This window comes from Aristolochia californica, unplaced genomic scaffold (assembly GCF_029961685.1).
Source record: "Aristolochia californica isolate CCGP_79_NKW_82.1479 unplaced genomic scaffold, dmAriCali1.0.hap1 SCAF_15, whole genome shotgun sequence".
Classification (NCBI taxonomy): domain Eukaryota; kingdom Viridiplantae; phylum Streptophyta; class Magnoliopsida; order Piperales; family Aristolochiaceae; genus Aristolochia; species Aristolochia californica.
This window is the reverse complement of record NW_027181826.1, coordinates 6,802,087-6,820,676: the sequence shown is the minus strand read 5'-3', so window position 1 is coordinate 6,820,676 and position 18,590 is coordinate 6,802,087. Positions and strand designations below refer to the sequence as shown.

General features: G+C 40.2%; 2 protein-coding genes across 2 annotated transcripts; both read right to left on the bottom strand.

Moving 5' to 3' along the window:
- Nucleotides 1-11,300: 11,300 nt before the first annotated feature.
- On the bottom strand, nt 11,301-11,819 carry LOC137951160 (putative pentatricopeptide repeat-containing protein At3g23330). The gene has a single exon (XM_068797752.1). The coding sequence runs from the start codon at nt 11,817-11,819 to the stop codon at nt 11,301-11,303; it is 519 nt and encodes a 172-aa protein (XP_068653853.1).
- Nucleotides 11,820-15,729: 3,910 nt separating this feature from the next.
- LOC137952348 (uncharacterized) lies at nt 15,730-16,951 on the bottom strand. Its single transcript, XM_068799488.1, has one exon. It carries the CDS (start codon nt 16,909-16,911, stop codon nt 15,889-15,891), a length of 1,023 nt encoding a protein of 340 aa, XP_068655589.1. The 5' UTR covers nt 16,912-16,951; the 3' UTR covers nt 15,730-15,888.
- Between the last annotated feature and the right edge of the window lie 1,639 nt (nt 16,952-18,590).

Sequence of the window (18,590 nt, the reverse complement as noted above, 5' to 3'; positions counted from 1 at the left end):
TCTCCGGTGGTTCCTCCTTGATAATATCCTCTGGTGCCTTTGGATCCTTTGAATCCTTCACCTCGAGCCAAAACAATCATTTACATTGGTGCCCCACCTGATATTGCTCATCGGAGTTATAACATAAAATTTTGGACCGCCTTTCTGCCATCTCAACGCTCATTAATTTTTTGATAAATTTTGGTAGGGGATTACCAGGGCGGGGATCGACTACCCGAGTCGTAGTCGGAGTGTGTCTGGAGGATGGTACTGCTAGAGATGCTCCTTGAGATGAAGTATAGTGGCGCCCTTGCCACGTGGAGGAAGTGTTCCTATCACCCGACCAACCCTGCTTACGTTGCTGCAATTGTTTCGTTGTTTCATTGCTCGAGCCATATTCATTGCATGAGCTAAATCCGTAGGCATAAGGAGTTCTACCACTTGCCGTAAATACTCATTGAGACCCGCTGTGAATAGGGAGACATGTTGATCAACCAATACCCTCTCACCAGCACGAGCCAACTTTTCCTGGGCCAAATCTAACTGTGCTTAGATTTTTAAATTCTCCCCAATTCATCCCTGGTCTCTCTTTTTCTACTTGAGTAACCCATAACATGGCTTCATCTGTCATATGGAAAGAGGCTAGCTGCACCTTATCCCATTCAGTAGTCCCTTGGTTCAAAATTTTTTTTGACATCTATGCAACCAAATTAAGGGATCAACTGAACCATTGAAAGAGAGAAACTCTAACTTGGTGTACCTTGGAACTGTGCCTCCATGCTGGGGTCCTTGGACAACATTGCGCCCAGGCCACTACTCCCCTCTTCTGTGATATGGTTGAGTAACCTCTCTCACCTCTGGACTTTGATGTCTCTCTGCCCTCAACTCAGTTAGCATGCTGATGACTCGGCTCATCTCTTCTTCCAAACCAAAAACCTTCCTCAACATTGGTTGTGCTGTTGCAACTATCTTCTATCTTTTGTATCCTGATTTGGATTTCTTCATTGCTGAGAGTATCCCCCATGTTACCCTGCTTTGATACCACGTTGTTACGGTCTTGGGTCATGGATCGAGTAACACAGTGTGGGATTTGAGAATCCAGCACTGGTACTGAGTTGCCGGATTCAGTAAGGAGGGTTAAAGATCTCTTCTTTGACTAATCTTCCACCCGTGATGATTCTCCCTTGTTATGAACCCACTCTAGTGCTAAAGTTATAGCTAGAATGGAAATAATTCACGTGGAGAGAAAATGGAAGAAGTACCTTTTCTTGCTCACGTAAATCAGGGTTTCAATCCTGATTTGGTTGTTGCTCGTGCTAGGATTGAAGTCCTAGCTTATGTGTAGCCATTGGCTCACCTTGGTAGACGTTGATGCTAGGGTCCAGTGATGTTTCCAAGCTAGGAAGGCATGCACCATATCTTCACGTTGAAGAACCAGAAAATCCTTCCTTTTTCTGCTCGTCAAGAGGGTTAGAACCCTTGCTGATTGTTGACGCTGAGAAGGAGGGAAGACCCTCTCTTTGGGCTCGGAAAAGGGGCGGGAAGCTCCTCTTCCTTTTATTGATGATGAAGAATGAAGATGGACGAATTTAGATGAGGATGGAGGGTGAAGGATAGGTAGGATTTTTGGAGTAAACCCTAAACTCGAGATCAAGAGGTGATCTCAGCCTGTTTACACTTGGTTATTCTAAAATCTCAAAGCTTACCTATTTCATTCATTCTTTCCTTTAAATAGATCACGTCAAGGAGTTTTAGGGTTAGGGTTAAATAATTTCCCATAATGCCCCTACATATAAAAGTAATTAGAAATAACTCCTACTTAAAAAAAATAAGAAATAAATCCTTCTTACAGTAATATAAGAAATAAATCCTATTGAGTGAGTAGTTGTTGCCTCCTTCATTGTGTGACTTGGTGCACTATTGACTCCACAACAAGGAGCGGCGTGGAGCCATTGATACAATCACCACCACCTGTTCATTGCTTAAAACATCTTAGACCCCATTAGATGCGAGCACAATGAACTGAACCATTGTTTTATGTAGTTTCTGAATCATTGCATGTGGGTCCAGCATGCTTCCAAGTGGCTTTTGTCTTAGTGCATGACCCTGAGCTTGCTGCTGAAAAGCCGCTTCCTAGAATGTTCTTGCAAAGTAGTCACCACTGCCTGTGTAGGTTTAAGAGAGCATGCCAAATTTAGTAGTTCAGCCTGATCCTTGGTCAAGATCGTATCCCGCACAATTGGTGCTTCTGCTGTAGAAACACCTAACCTGCTACTGCTGCCAAATTTATGCTCCTCAAAGAAATGATCTGATGCAGCTCTAATTGATGCCAAGAAATATTTCAAGGACTGAACAGCCCAGATTTCGGAGTCATCTGCTGCACCTCTCGCAGTTGCTACTTGAAGCCCTTCCTTGCTAGCATTCAGCCACCGGTGTCCATTAGCATGACCCTCAAGTCCTACCGGTTCTTTAGTTGTTGCTATAGCAAGAAATCCAGCACCCATTTCCACTTCCTAAAGCCAAGCTACCACAAGTCCTACCTCTGATGCAGCAGAACCTAGATAGGATAAAAGGGAGTCAGGAGAGGCCCTCTCTTGCCCCACATTCCAAGTTCCATCCAATATCTGGATATTTTGATAGTTGGAGTATAGTTGCTCCCTGCTGGACAACTCTATGCGCAAAACGTTATCAATAGGTCCTAGTGACAACATGCTCCATCCATGAAGCCCTCCAGATTTAGCCAGGTTGAACACATAACCAGCTCCAAGAGCCATGTTTGTCACGGGGCCCCTGTGTGCAACCCATCCGCCGAAACCCACCTCAACAATAGAAATATCCACCTTTGCTGCTGCCAAGATCTGGAAACCCAGTAATGTATGGAATGTGAAGTAGTGTGAGATGGGCACATATGCCATTGTGGGCTCATGCAGGGGATCCCAGTACCACTAGAAGTCTGCGATGACCTGATTGAGGAGAAATTCATTTTTAGCAATGACAAACGGGTTAAGCTGAGGGTTGAGCACACCTGCCACTAGTGTGCAATCCGAGGCAGCAACAACCTGTTGTATAGCGTCCCCCACGTCATTGGGTGGGCAGTAAGATCTCTCAGCTTCAATGGGAAGATCTCGCAGCTTCAATGTCACAAGTTCCAATGCAACTGCCAAGAGTGCCTCAAAAATTGCTGGAACCGGTGTTGAAAGACCAATGCCTCCAAGATGGCTATCATACAACAACAATCTTTCTGAAACAAAGCGAGTGGTATGGGAATTTGTACACGCTGAACCCCTGACCGAAGAAAGGCATGTAACGTACAAAGGTACCACATTAATAAGAGCATGAGAAGCAACATGCTGGCCAGCACGAAACCACTGAAATTGATGCTCTACTGCTGCTTTTACTGGTTGTGGAATCAAAATCCAAACTACCTAAGATGCTTATGAAAAATTCGGAAGAGCAAGGTCGACTGTGTCAAATATTTGATTACTACCCTACCAGATGCGAGAGAACCCACACCATGTGGTTGTTACGGTATAGGAATTTGAGTGAGCAACAGTCTTGAGCCTTACAATAGGGGTTCCCTTGATGCAGATAAACAACTTCTTCATAAACTTCATTTGCAATGTAATTCCATGAGTTTGTAGCAGCTTGTGAAGGATCTGAAATTAGATAGCCTTTATGATGAAAAGTATTTACTGCCCCATCCAATCCAGAACCAAAGTACCTCTCATCACATTGCAAACACAATGGGTGTTCATAGGCTGTACAACATGAATGCTGCTCAAGAACCCTGCACCTAGCTCTGGTCTTAATTCTTCTTAGCATTTCGACATACATCTTGCAAGCTACATCGATCACACAACTAGTTGCAACCTCCTTGAATTTTAGATCACTCACAAATGTTGACCAACAACAATCACGAGACTGCATATTGTTTTCCTTTGGCTGAACCTTATGGTTCCTACTCCCACACATTAAAATTGCCCCACCAGCAGCTGCTAATTCCATAATTTTGTTGACTATATCAATATGAACCATTTGGCACAATGAACTCATCTCCTGTTTCACAGCTTTGGACGGAGCGAGACAGAGATTCATCGAAGTGGTGTCTACCCCAATATCATTCCAGAATAGAGTAGGCACTTCAAGAATTAGTACACATAGGGCAGAGGAAGGGTGGCAACGCCATACCTTGAGGAATTTCGCTACTAGTTCCCCAGTTTGTGTATCTTGCTGCTTCATCTTGTGCAGCTCCTACGCTTGGGATCCATCAGTGTTTTTTGCTGCCACCAACTCGTCGGCCACAACAGGAACCAACAACTGGGTGAGACTGAATTCCGTTGGTCTCAGTACATAAATTTTATCCACGGAATGAACATTTCCGTTCTTGATCGGCATTTCATGAATCGAAAGCAACCAAACCCAATGCCGCAGTGGCCTTCCTGTCTGAGTTTCGTGGAGAAGAGCATGAGGAGTTTCACTGTTAGGGTCCTAGGCATTAAGTACCTATGTCTTACACTCCTAACAGACCAGTCTTTTGGATAGTATTGGCTAGGTGCTTAACATCCACCCTCAACCATCTTTGCCCCAAAATTAATTTTGTTCTGAAGCTCAGCCTCACTGGACGCAATTTCTTTTCTGAGTTTGTCGGAAAGGAGCCCAGCAGCAAAAGGAGCATCACCCCCACCAATGATTCCAAATCCAAACTTCAGTTTCTCAGGAATCTCATCTTCCACCACAGCCACCATTTCTAATTCAGAATTAAAATCTCTGGATTTTTGTTGTGGACTCAATAGCACACCGAGTCACACAACGAAAAAGACAACAACAACTCACTCAATAGGATTTAATTCTTATATTTCTTTGAGTAGGATTTATTTCTAATATTGTTTTAAGTAGGATTTATTTCTTATATTGTTTTAAGTAGGAGTTATTTCTAATTACTTTTTATATAAGGGCATTATGGGGAATTATTGTAACCCTAACCCTAAAACTCCCTATTTAAGGGATAGGTATGAATGAAATAGGTAAGCTTTGAGATTTTAGAATAACCTAGTCTAAATATGTTGGGATCACCTCTTGATCCCGAGTTTAGGGTTTACTCCAAAAATCCAATCTATCATTCACCCTCCATTGCCATCCATCTTCACCCAAATTCATACACCATCATCCCTATTAAGAAAAGGAGCTTCCTGCCCCTTTTCCGAGCCCAAAGAGGAGATCTATCCTCCTTCTTGGCAGTAGCAACAAGAGAGGCCCAATTCCTCCCTTACCAAGCAGCAAAGTGAGGATTTTTATCCTCAAATCTTGAGCAATTCCTGGTGCAACGTGGGACCTGATCATAGCATCAAAGAAGAGGTATTAATCTATCCCAAACTCGTGTTTCAAGTTATTTAAGAAAGAAGAATTGCATTCTTAGCTAGAGCAGCAACAAAGAGGGCCAAACCCTCTTTGCCGTGACCAAGAAAAAAGAGCACCTTGCTCTAGCAAGGTCAGCATTGTTGTGGGGTCTTCTACCTAGCACAACAACTCGGTAGGACCCTCAAAAGAGGATCTTTCCTCCTGGCCAAGCATTGGTTAAGGAGAAATACTCATACACAGACCCTTGACGTGAAGTGAGTAAATTCTGAGTGCTGGATTCACAAATCCCACGCCGTGTTACTCGATCCATGACTCGGGACCGTAACAATTTTTGGGCTTTCTTGTTCGCAAATATGGACACTCCCTGTCAATTTAACGAAGAGACCTTCCCAACACCATTGTCGCCAATAATGCTGACCTTATGAAGCTTTTGCCGCCGGGGAACCACAACAACATTGTTGACGCAGGAGGCATCTGGTCGAATTAAAATAGGCAAACCCACTTGGGCCCGTTTCGCCGAGATTTGAGGTCGAACACCGTCTACTTCTGAAACTATGACCTTCCTTTCTGAATCCCTATTCTGACGAGTTTCAGTTTCGGCCCCTCTCACAGACTTTTCACTGTAAGCCTGAAGTATCTCCTCTGCTTCGGAGTTTATTTTTGTGCGCATGGCACCATCTCATCCTGGATTGCCGCAGTTAACTTTGTGCAAAGTGCTGCCATTACCGGCATCATTGCTGCAATTTACTCTATGCGAACTGCTGCCATTACCAGCATCATTGTTGTGGCTATTTCATCTCGGAACGAAGAGTAGCTCATTGTGAACCTGGTCTAATACCAAATGTTATGGTCCTAGAATTCCACAATGCGATTCGAAGGGAAACTTGAAGAAGAGAACGAAGAGGAGAAGAATCGTAGGGGAAAACAAGGAGTGGAGATGGATTGACGACGATGGATAACCTGGCTCTAAGGGACTCCGTAACCTAGGGTTCCAGGGGAACGTCGACCTTGGTTTTTTTAGGAGAACACAGATCCTTTGTAATTTTCTGCTTATCCCTTTCATTCCATGTTGTCCCTTAAATAGGGATCATATCCACAAGTGAAAATTACAATTTTGCCCCTCGGTATTTAACTTGAAATTAAACTAAATGACTACATAACTGACTCAGTCAGAGTAATTAACTCAGCCATGGTGTCTCTGCCTGACTCGGCCCACTATTGGGACCATAACATAGTAGAGTCCAATTACAATAAAACTACCATTGTCCCAATTACACTCAAACTCTAACACTTAAAGATAAGTCCTAACATAATTAAATAACTCAAGATTGATAAAAGACAAACATAACTTAAACTAAAACTCTTCTTGGATGTGATAATAAGATAAAGATGCTTTTATGAGTCCTTCTTGATCTTCCAACTTATGTGATAAGGATGCCAGCTCGTGGTAATCATGGTGGGTACTACTTCTTATGGGTCTGGGTCCATCTTGTGGGCCTTCTTTGGTCGTGTGGCCCATCTTATAATACTCTTTGATATGTGGGCCTTCCTTTGGTCGTGTGGGCTTGGGCCCTATCTTCCAACACTCTCCCTCAAGATGGGGGTGAGAGAATATCATGAACTCCCAGCTTGGTGCAAATGACATATAGAATCTTTTTGTATAAAATGGCAATCCTCCCATCTTCTAACACTCCCCCTCACACTGGTGCTCTCTTCCATTAGGCCCTGTTGGCCAATTCAGGGGGGGTATAACATAGATGTAATAATAAGTTCCTCGGTCTTGGTTTCCCAATCGTGATATATTTTTACAGGGCCTATCATGGTTTCCCAACCGTGGTATTTTTTGACAGGGTATCTTCCATCATGGTTTCCCAACCGTGATATTTTTTTTGGTAGGGCCCATCGTGGTTTCCCAACCATTATATATTTTTACAGGGTAAAATAAATGATGATATGAGACCACCTCTTCTTCAATAATAATGTCCCCAGAGAGACATAATAGCAGCAACTGTATATAACATGACCAGCTTCCAATACATATAACACGAACAAAATAATAAACTTTGTAACAGAACCCATGAAATAATCAGATATAAAAAATTCTTCTTAGATGCACAAGCTTCATCTTTTGTGTTCCCCCTTTCTTGAATATTTTGGTCACATAAACTTATTTACAACATATGAAATAAAATACCTCTTTCTTCTACTTCTTCTACTTCTCCCCCTCAAGCTGGGTGGTAATGGCAGTGATCCCAGCTTGAACCAAATATCATAGATGTAGCAATAAACCAAAATAACAGAGACGTATAATAGGCCCTCAAACCAGGGACAAGTGAGATATTTTTCCTGATATGTCAACTCAAAAAGTGACTCAAAAAATAGGCATAAATTCGGATTTTTTAATACAACATAATACAAGCATGACCTTTAATTCTTCCAATGCGAATACATCTTTAAATATAGATCAGATTGACATGAAATTTCTTGGTATGAAACTATACTTAAATACCTTTCATCCAAGTATAACATTTATTCATAAAATATAATTATTAGAAGATAAATAATCTGATAGATTTCGTTCTCTTTCATCTGGCCGAACTAATTACTGTTTCTCCTGTTTTTCTAGAATGACCATTGACTCTTACAAGATAAATATCTCCTTATGAAAATATCATTCCAAGAATTGGTTGAATAGGTAAGAAAAAATATTTGCATATTTTTCTTTTGATATATAATTCTCCATATAAAATCTCTTTCTTGATAGCATAAAATACCTCGGAAGTTGAGGCTTTCTACTGCTGCTCGAACCTCTTTTTCAATCTGACCTTTGCTGCTTCAAATATCGATTTCTCTTTGTAGATAAATCAGATAAAAATGGGTTGAATAAGTAAAAGAATGGACTTACAACTATTTCTTTTGGTATATATTTCTCAATATAAAGTGTTGTTCTTGATAGCAAAAAATACCTCAGAATCTGAAGATTGCATCTACTAATTGAACCTTTTTGCAATCTGACCTTTTTCTCATTCAATTATCAATATCTCTCTGTAGATAACTCCGATTGGAACAAATCATTTTTCTTTAGAGAGTAGACTCAATTATATTTCCGTCAGTATATAAATTTCAATATGAAAAACTCCGTATAGAGGTAAAAAACGCAAAGAAAACTATAAGTGTAGGGATAGAAAAAAATAACTACGAACCTAGACCAAGGGTTTAGGGTTTAGAGAAAAGGATCACATTACCTCTATGGGTTGACCACGTCAACTCACAGAACCTGCTATGATACCATGTTGAATTTATGGAAAAGAGAAATACTTCATTGACATTATTAATTTGTCGTAATCAGAGTACATGAACCCCTATTTATAATAGAGGAAGGTAGTAAAATTCAATTACAATAAAGCTACCCATGTCCCAATTACACCCAAACTCTAACACTTAAAGATATGTCCTAGCATAATTAAATAACTCAATATTGATAAAAGATAAACATAACTTAAACTAAAACTCTTCTTGGACGTGACCATAAGATAAAGATGCTTTTCAGCATCCTTCTTGATCTTCCAACTTATGTGATAAGGATGATAGCTCGTAGTAATCATGGTGGGTCCTACTTCTTATGGGCCTAGGCCCATCTTGGGGCCTTCTTTGATCGTGTGGCCCATCTTATAATACTCTTAGATATCTAGGGCTTCCTTTGGTCATGGGGCTTGGGCCCTATCTTCCAACAAAATTCTTTGATTTGATTGAATTTTTGTGTTGTTTTCCAAGTTGGCAAGCATCACAAAGTTTTTTCCTTTTCAAAATTCTGATTTGGTACTCCCCTCACCAGATTTTTCCTTGCCAACTTGTTCAAGGAGTCTATTCCTATATGCCATAACCAAGAGTCATCTACATTTACACCCAAACAAATTGCACGTGTTATCTTTTTCGTTCAATTTGATCTCTTGCATTTCATCTACTTTGTTTGAATCCTCCTTTTATCCCGAATAAGGGGGGAACTCTTCTTGGGTGGATCCCTCTTGTTCTTGTTTAGTTCCCTTCTCTTTGGAAGTTGGTTCAATTTCTATATCTCTTTCTTCCTTACCTTCTTCCCCTTCCTCCATTTCTAATGGTAAGTGTTCTTTCAGTTTCTTAGTGACAATAAGAGGGGAGGGTGTTACGGTCCCGGATCTGACACAAGGATTCTTTGGGAGGATCAGGGATCTGTCACGGGTTACGGGTCTTCCATGCATTACTGTAGGGATAGTAGGAAGACATGGGGAAGATGAAGATCAATGGAGGATGAGAGACCACGTGGGTTTTCGAGGAAAACCCTAACCTCGAGATCAAGAAGGTGATCTGAAGCCTGTTTAAGCTAGATTTAACATAATTCTCAAAGCTTATCCTTCTCATTACTCTTACCACTTAAATAGGGTTCACCCTGTTAGGGTTTAATAAAATATTACAAAATTATCCCTATGAATAAAATATTCCAAAAATATCCCTATGAATACATAATTCCAAAAATACCCCTATGACCTAAAATTGAAATAAAATAAAGTAAATTAAATAAAATAACTAAAATAATAATGTTATTGCATGCATAACATTACAACCCCCCCTGGAAGAATGAGCTTTTCCTCAAGCTCGGAAGTAGGGTCTGTATGCTGACGTCTCCACATGTGCCCAAGTAGCATCTGCGATCGCTATGTTCGCCCGTTGGATGCCCAAAAATTGGAGCATGCCCTCTAGGTTTTTTTTTTTTTTTTTAGGTTGTAAGCAACTGCTGCCACACCTAAGAAAACCAAAACTGCCTCAAACTGTTAGGTTATCCCAAGCCATGGATCGAGTCACCCTTCTTTCCTCTCTTCCCTCCATGGATGCTCTTGACGCTGGAAGAGAATTCTTGTTTCTAGAACGTGGAATGATGGAAATCAAATAGAACGAAGGAGCTTTGAAGGAAGCTCAACCTGGACCTCAGAGGGAGAATCTGACCTAGACCTCTAAGGGAGAATCTAACATGTTTAATCTAATTTTCTCAATACTTACTTTCTTCATTCATCTCACGTCCCTATATAGGGAGTTAGGGAAAACATGCCAAAGGCCATAAGTTCAAAAAATTAAAAATAAACCCCTAATGTTCAACAAATTACCAATAAACCCTTAATGAGTCCATAACATTACTCTCTCCTCAAGAACGAGCTCAAATGTAGAATGGCATGTTCGTACAAAAGTAGAACAACCTAGCAGAGGAGCAATTTTTTTTTTTTTTTTGGCTTCTTTAACTCATCACCCTCTCAAAGCGCAGACAAATGTCATCGTCACCAGTGACAAAATTTTGAGGATAATTATACTGGGAAAACATGCTCAGTAACTTGTCAACTAAAGCATGTGCCCGTATTGCATGGGGGCTACATATGGATCTCCTAGATGCATCTGATCTTGCCTAGATAAGTAGAAGAGCTTCAGCAACATCTCAGACAGCAGCTATGCGTCGGATGCTGTGTTTCTATCCATACTCCTAAGCTTAACTTGAGGCTGCTGTTTTTGCAAGGCAGTACCAGTTCCCAGTTGTTCTGCAGTATACTTTGTCTGACCAGCAAGTCTTATCCATGATTGTATCCTTTGGCCACGTTGTTGGCATAGGAACAGCAAAGGGAGAAGAAACAACAATAACCTGTCTCACAGGTGCCTCAACTAAGGCCTTACCGGATGTAAAAATTTTTCCATTGAAAATTTATGCAATTGATCATTTATCATCACCCAGCTACTTCCAAGATCCTTTGTTACTCCAATCTTTGCCATTTTCTTCCTGACTTCCAAAGATTCTTTCCATAAACCAGCTTTTGAGTAGAGATTTGACAGAAGAACGTAAGAAGCATGAGCATCGGGCTCTAACTGCATCACTCTTTTTGCTAATTCCTGTCCTATACTTACATTTTTATACTTCCAACAAGCACTTAGTAACGTTCTCCATACTAAAACACCCACATTGTAAAGGCAGCCAACTCGCCCAAGAACATCAACCAAGCAGCAGTAAGTTTCAGAATCTGGCTCCATCTTATAGTTGTCGCACAGCAGATGAAGGTTGTTTTGTTAGAATCTGTCTTCGTTTTCGCCAACTCGTTGAATATTTGAATTGCGTTGTCTGCTCTTCCATGCTGCGCCAGTCCTTTAGCATACATGTCAACAACCGAGCTTCCAACATAGATATCTCCAAAAAAACCAGCTTTAATTATCAAAGAATGAAACTGCCTTCCAACATCTAAAGCTGCTAAGCCAAAACAAGCAGAAATACAAGAGGCAAAAAAGAATTGAGTTGGACCAAATCCAGCCACTGCCATTTCCCTACATCTTCTTAAAGTTTCAAATCCAAGCCCATTCTGCTCATAAGCTCCAATTATAGTACTCCAAGAGACTTCATTGCTCCTATACATGGTTGCAAAAGCTCTATCAGATGCATATAGTGCTCGACATTTAGAGTACATATTGGTCATTGCATTTTCCACATTAGTTTCCGAACCATGAACTGATGTGACGGCATGGCCATAGTTAGGGGTGGCTTCGAACTGAGTCGGTTCGCGAGCTGCTCGAGTTCGGCTCGGTTCCGGCTCGGTTCGATTAGTTTTATATCGAGCTCGAGCTCAGAAATAGGTTCGTTTATATTAACGAGCCGAACCCGAGCAGAGCCAGGTTCGGCTCGTCGGCTCGCGAACCGGCTCGTTTTAACGAGCGGCAATTCGGGAATCGGGGGAGTTCAAAATTTTTTTTTGGGACAGAGAGTCCCTTCCCTTCCGTCCTACCCCTCTGGAACCATACGTCTCTGCCATTTCCTCCCATTTCCATACCGTTTCAGCATGATTTTCTCGCAAAAATCACTGTCCGTCGGCGGGTATTCATGGGAAACGGGGGATTTTGGTCTTCAAATCCCTCGTTCTCCCTCTCCCTCTTCGATTCCTCAATCTCTGTCAAAGACTACGATTTTTTCATCTTCCTCTGCGATTTCTTCCTGTTCGATCTTCTTCCTCTTCGAGTTATTCATCCGAAGTTCTTCCTCGCCGACGAACGAAAGCCACTGTCCGACGGGAGGTAAGATTTTTATTTAATTTTTTTTTTTTTTGCGTCGCCGACCTAACCCTACAAAATCTCTAAATCTCGTTTCGTTTAAGCAGTAATTCTTCATTCTTTGAAAGTTTTTGGAGATATCCCCGAACGGCGAACACTCTCTATTTCTGTAAGTGTTGATTTTTTTTTTTTTCATTTTTATCTTCTGTATGTTTTCTTCCTCAGCAATTTCGAAGTTGATTTTTGTTTTCATTTTTATCTTCTGTACGTTTTCATATGAAATACCAGCCCCGATAAAAGAAATATCATATGAGCCAACCACAAAAAAAAATTATCCTATAAGCCAGAACTAATATGTTTACCATCCACTTCTAGTGTAACTAGTTGCATTTACTATGTCTAGGAAACAATTTCTCATCAGAAATCCAGTTGACCAGTTGTATATAATTCTTTGAATTACCACTAAATCACTCACACTGAATACTTTGGACAGGTTAAAAGTTGTGGCAGCAAGTAAATAAAAGTAAAATTCAATATGAAAACAAAAATCAGTTAACTCATAAAACTATCGCAATATACTTAAGTCTGTCCACTTCTGGCAGGGTAACAAGCAAGACTCACTTGTGCACTATTCATAAAACAAATGAGTAATCATGTTCTTGTAGAAAATAGTTATGGGGATCACAAATGAAACCTCATGAAAGATCATAACTACACTGCCTTCAACCACCTGAAAGTTAGATGAATAGATCTAAAAATGAAAGTTGCTTACACTCAAAACTTGATACTGATACTTAATTAGCAAATTCACAGTCACATCAGTCTTTGATGAAGAACAAAGAAACTGCATTTGGATGCTTACATCCATGCACACTAAGAATATTACAGGAAGATGATAAAGCTAAACACAACATTTCTTCCATCAATAAAGTATATTTTCTTAATATTGACCATATAACAAGCAACCCTTCGCTTTTCCAATAGAAGTTCGCTCCAGAGTAAGCATTGAAGTTTCAGCAATGTTAATAACCACTATCTTTGAAGGTTCAGAAGAAAAAACAAGACAGATAGTAATTGAAAGGGAGCCTCCCAAAGGAAAGACCTAACCTCTGTGCGACAAATAGGTTGCTGGAGATCCATTTGGAAAGGAAGTACCATTAGATAAAACTCCTTTTTTTTTCAGTACGTTTTTTTCCTCTGTGATTTCAGTGTTGATTTTTTTTTTTCATTTTTATCTTCTGTAAGTCTAGTTAGCTTTTGGTTGACAGGACTCTGGGGTTCGTTGTATATGTTCCAGATAAAGTTAAATACATCATTTTAATCATTTTTTTACCTTTTTTCCTCAATCAATAAGTTTATCTCGTATCGTTTTCTATCATGTGGTTTTTTTTAAGCACGAAGAGAATTTAGCAGACCATGTAGTTGATTATTATCTTATTACTCACAGGCCTAAACTTTGACCTTCCAATTTCCATCTATATTGCTATCAGCGGTATTGGTTTTAAATGCATAAAATTTTTGTTCTCTCTTAAGAATCTGTTTAAGCTGAAAAGGATCATTCATCCTTTGCTCGGCATTGCATTCTGTACAGTCGTCATTCATATGTTGTCCTACATTTGGTATCCTATACGATTTTCCTGTGGACAAAGTCTCAAAACCCTTCTTCTAGTCACAATATGTGGATTATCAACATTTTCAATGTACAATGCACATCTACTTTTGCTAGTTCACTACTTATATTGATCTCTGTTCATATAGATTGTGTCCATATTAATTATATTTTATCTGGTAGTGGACTTTTTTTATCCAAAATGCAATGATTAGTCTTTACCTTTTTTCTGCAGCTTCTATTGTGCCTTGGTTCTGGTTTTTTTTTTTTTTCAATAACTTGAGAGAATTAAAATTACGATAACATGCTCTTTGAATCAATTGTGTAGACAAAAATCATGTCCTAACTGAAAAATTGTAAAAAAAAAACCCTATCTGGTGTGATCAGAGCTTGTTCTGTCTTCATGTGTCTTTTTCTTATTCCTATGGAACTCTTCCTCTTCCTAAATATAATATTGTGGTCCATAAAACGACCACAACAATTAAATTGTTGTTCACCAAAACAAAACTTTTTTTATGCATATGGAACTCAACCCAATTATGTTATGTTAGACTAATAACAAGTCTAGTAAGTATGTATTCATCATACATATTAGATCAGAATATTTCAGAATACAGTACATAATTTTTATTTTTAGACCCAATATTTCGTTGAATTGATACGTTAGATACAGACCGATGTAAATTATCTCTCTTTTTTGCTATCGATTTTTATCCTTCCTCTTCAATTTCTTCATCCAAAGTTCTTCCTCGCTGACGAGACGAAAGTGACGGTCCGACGGGAGGTAAGATTTTTATTTAATGTTCTATTTAAGTTTTTCATCATGGTAATTTTAATATTTTTAACGACATTAACTAACTAGTAGTGGAAGAGTATTTTTTTTTATCTAACAATAACTAATTTTTTTTTTTTTTGTCATAGGGGGGAGATTTTGCTCATGCAAGGACGCATATTATTTTCTAGCATTAAGAGAAACAACTATAGTTTGTAATTTTATAATGGATTTATAGTTTTTATTTAGGTGATTGTAAATTGATAGTGATATTTCATTTAATTTTGTTGTGTTTGATTATTTTATAGAGTTTATTTATAATGTTATGCAATGTATGAAGTGTTTAAACTAGTTTATGGTGTGTATAAATAATTTCATGGAGTGTTTATGGAATGTATAGATAATTTGATAGAGTGTTTATGGAATGTATAGATAATTTGATGGAGTGTTTATGCATATATTATGCAGGTTGTATGTATATTGATTATGCCCAATTTTAAGTAGAGGTTATGCCGAATTTTATACTGGTATTATATACATAGATTATGGTTAATTTTAAGAAAAAGTTATGCCCAATCTTATATATGTATTATATATATAGGTTATGCTTAATTTTATGTAGAGGTCATGTCCAATTTTATGTAAAATGTATATAATTTATTTGATATATATTTTTTGAAAATTTTTAAATGTATATTGAGGCCCGAGTTCGGCTCGAAGCTCGGTTCGAGCTCGGTTAAAATTTTTGGGCTCGAGCTCGATAACAATTTTAAGCTCGAGACGAGGCTCGGCTCGAAGCTCGGCTCGAAATATTTAAATCGAACTCGACTCAAACATAGGCAAGTTCGGCCTCGGCTCGGCTCGATGCCACCCCTAGCCATAGTTCTTCTTAATTATAGCCTTCAAATGGTGATACACCGACTCCCATTTGTATGACTTCCTTGAATGAGGAGGCCCCGACAGGAAGGATCATAAACTTCTGCAGTGCAAGTTTGTTGCCAGCAGGAGATCCTCCATTGAGCACATTGAAAGCAGGTACGGGCAGCACTAAGGTCTTGTGCCCAGGCACATTGGCAATGTGCTGGTATAGAGGGAGATTCTTCACACTAGCTCCTATTTTTCAAATGGCAAGAGAAACTACGAGAATGGCAGTAGCACCAAGCTTTGGTTTGCAGCAATCCCATTCATTAACTGTTCTATCAAGTACTTGGACCATGAAGTTATCAATCTTAGTCTGCTCAGTTGGATCCTTTCCAATTAAGGCAGGCCCAATTATTGCATTGACATTCTCAACAATGTTAAGAACACCTTTGCCAAGATAGTCAGATCCCCCATCGTTTAGTTTTAGAGGTTCAGATATACCTGTAGAAGCACCATTTAGTACGACAGCCCTAGCAAAAGTCCCATTGCTGCAAATGATATCTACCTCAACTGTAGGATTTCCACAGCTATCGAAGACCTGTCTAGCCTTAACAGTTTTGATGGTCACCATGTCTCGTACAACCCAAGTTTCCCCGGAGTTCCGGTTGTGGCTGAATGCGAGAATCATGGCTTGCCCAACATTCTCATTTTGACCGGCCATTTCAGCAAATATGTGGAAGGCACCAGGATTATCCCCAAATTGGAAATCCAGGTGAACCAAATAAGGGCCCCCGAAGACCGAACGTTCGAAACGCAATGGGAAGAGCCTGTAATACACTCTTTGGACCTTGGGAAAAACATTCGAGATGAAATCCGCAACAATGTCTTTATCAGTTGCCTGTGGAAGCAGTTTCAATTTCAAATCCGCTGGGCGAAACCTTACTGCTGCCGCCAGGGCCACGATTTCAACTTCGAAATCGAAATCGCAGGGTTTGGGTTGTTGTCGGTTTGTAGAAGGAAAGCAATCACAGTGCGCCAACGGTGGTTGTTTGGAATTTTTATACCCCGAGCCAGCGTCTAGCCCGTCAAGCTGGAGACGTTGTGGACGGCGAATAGCATGGAGGAGTGGCCAAAATCGATAGTATTTCTGCATCTCGACGAACATGTGTCGTTGCCTTGCGATGGCAAAGTAGGGCTTCGGTTTGGAGGTCGCCTCGCCATCGGATTTCGGAAGTTCAGGGAGGTTTTCCGAGACAGGGAGCTCTCGGATATCCGGCGGCATCGGAGGGGGAAGACTTAGAGCGTCCAGAGAGGGAGGGGTGGCCTGCAAACCCTCTTCCATTTGTGTCGACAAGGGGTTTGCGGGGTATCCTTCCGATTTTGGACATGGTAGGTCCCCAATTTCGGATTTCGCCATCGCGGGAGAGACAGAGGGCTCTCTGAGGTCGTGCGCTGCGGATTTCTCTGATTTCTTTGCTGCGACACTAGAGACCTTAGCACAAATCGGAGCCATTTGTGCATCAAGTCGAAGAGCAGATTGACGAAGAAGCTCCTCGTGAGAAGATGAATCATCGCCGGTGGTCTGCGCTGGTGGATTGTAGCTTCCTGGCGGCGGCGCTCAAAGTCCACTGTCCTCCGGTCGCCGGAGGAGGAGCTGGATTGATGCATCCATGGCTGCCATGGTCGAACACAGGTCAGCAGTGGTCTGACGAACCTCTTCAATGGATTGATTTTGAGCCTCTATCATCTGACAATTTTCCTCAATCAGTTTACGCAAATCCTCTGGGGAAGAGGAATCCCCAAGTGTGGACCTGTCTGATACCAAGATGTTAGGTTCTTTTCGAGCCATGGATCGAGTCACCTTTCTTTCCTTTCTTCCCTCCATGGATGCTCTTGATGCTAGAAGAGAATTCTTGTTTGTGGAATTTGAGGGAGAATTTGACCTGTTTAATCTAATTTTTTCATACTTACTTTCTTCATTGATCTCATGTCCCTCCTATACAGGGAGTTGGGGAAAACATGTCAAAGGTTATAAGTTCAACAAATTACAAATAAACCCTTAATATTCAACAAATTATAAATAAACCCCTAATGAATAGAAATTATAAATAAACCCCTAATGAATAGAAATTATAAATAAACCCCTAATGAGTCCATAACACAAACATTTCAGATTCATTTTCCAATACGTTCTCTCTCTCCACCAACTATAGTCTAGGTTGTTGCAACGATTGAGCTTCAGATGTGGTACTCGGATGATTCAAGCTGTCTATATGCAAATGTTCGAGTTCTCAAGCGATATTTAGCAGAATTTGATAGGTGGACCACTGTTTGTGTCTGATATAACTTGCCATATCCCGCAAGCCTATCAAGGAGAATGTGGTCAACACCTTTGCATGGGAAAAAGATTTGTATCAGCATCAACGTGTCCAAGTTAATCTCTTGCAGCTGTGTTGTTTCAGCCCACTCACATTGCTGTGTGAAAGCATTGGCTCGATCAACCATTGTAACCTTTATAGAGTGCAGTATTCGGGCATAATCCTTCAAAGATTCTTCGGGCATAATCCTTCAAAGATTCTTCAAAATTCATTAGCAGATTATGAACCTCCTTTAGGAGTTTCAATGATAACACGTCTGATTTTAACCCAGGCTCAGAAAATGCTTTCCCAAGAGAATCTCCTTCACAAGCACCCAAGAGCATGACTGTCTTCCCAAAGTCAATTAGAGATTGTCCAATCTCTTTGTGTCTCTTTACCAGTCGAAAGGCTTGTTGTTGGGCCTCAGTGAAATGATCCTCAAGCTCAAATATATAGTGTGTCAGTTTGTCATATTGAGGATTGGACTCTTCAACAGGGGTTGCTTGTCCAAGAACTACAACACTAACCTTAGATTGAACATCCTTGAAAACCTATATTAAAACAGAGGGCTTCTGCTTAAAAATACCCAACACTATAGATCTAG

Excerpts from the sequence above, each read along its gene's own strand:
- LOC137951160 (XM_068797752.1), bottom strand. The coding sequence starts at position 11,819 with ATGACCAATATGTACTCTAAATGTCGAGCACTATATGCATCTGATAGA.
- LOC137952348 (XM_068799488.1), bottom strand. The coding sequence starts at position 16,911 with ATGCCGCCGGATATCCGAGAGCTCCCTGTCTCGGAAAACCTCCCTGAA.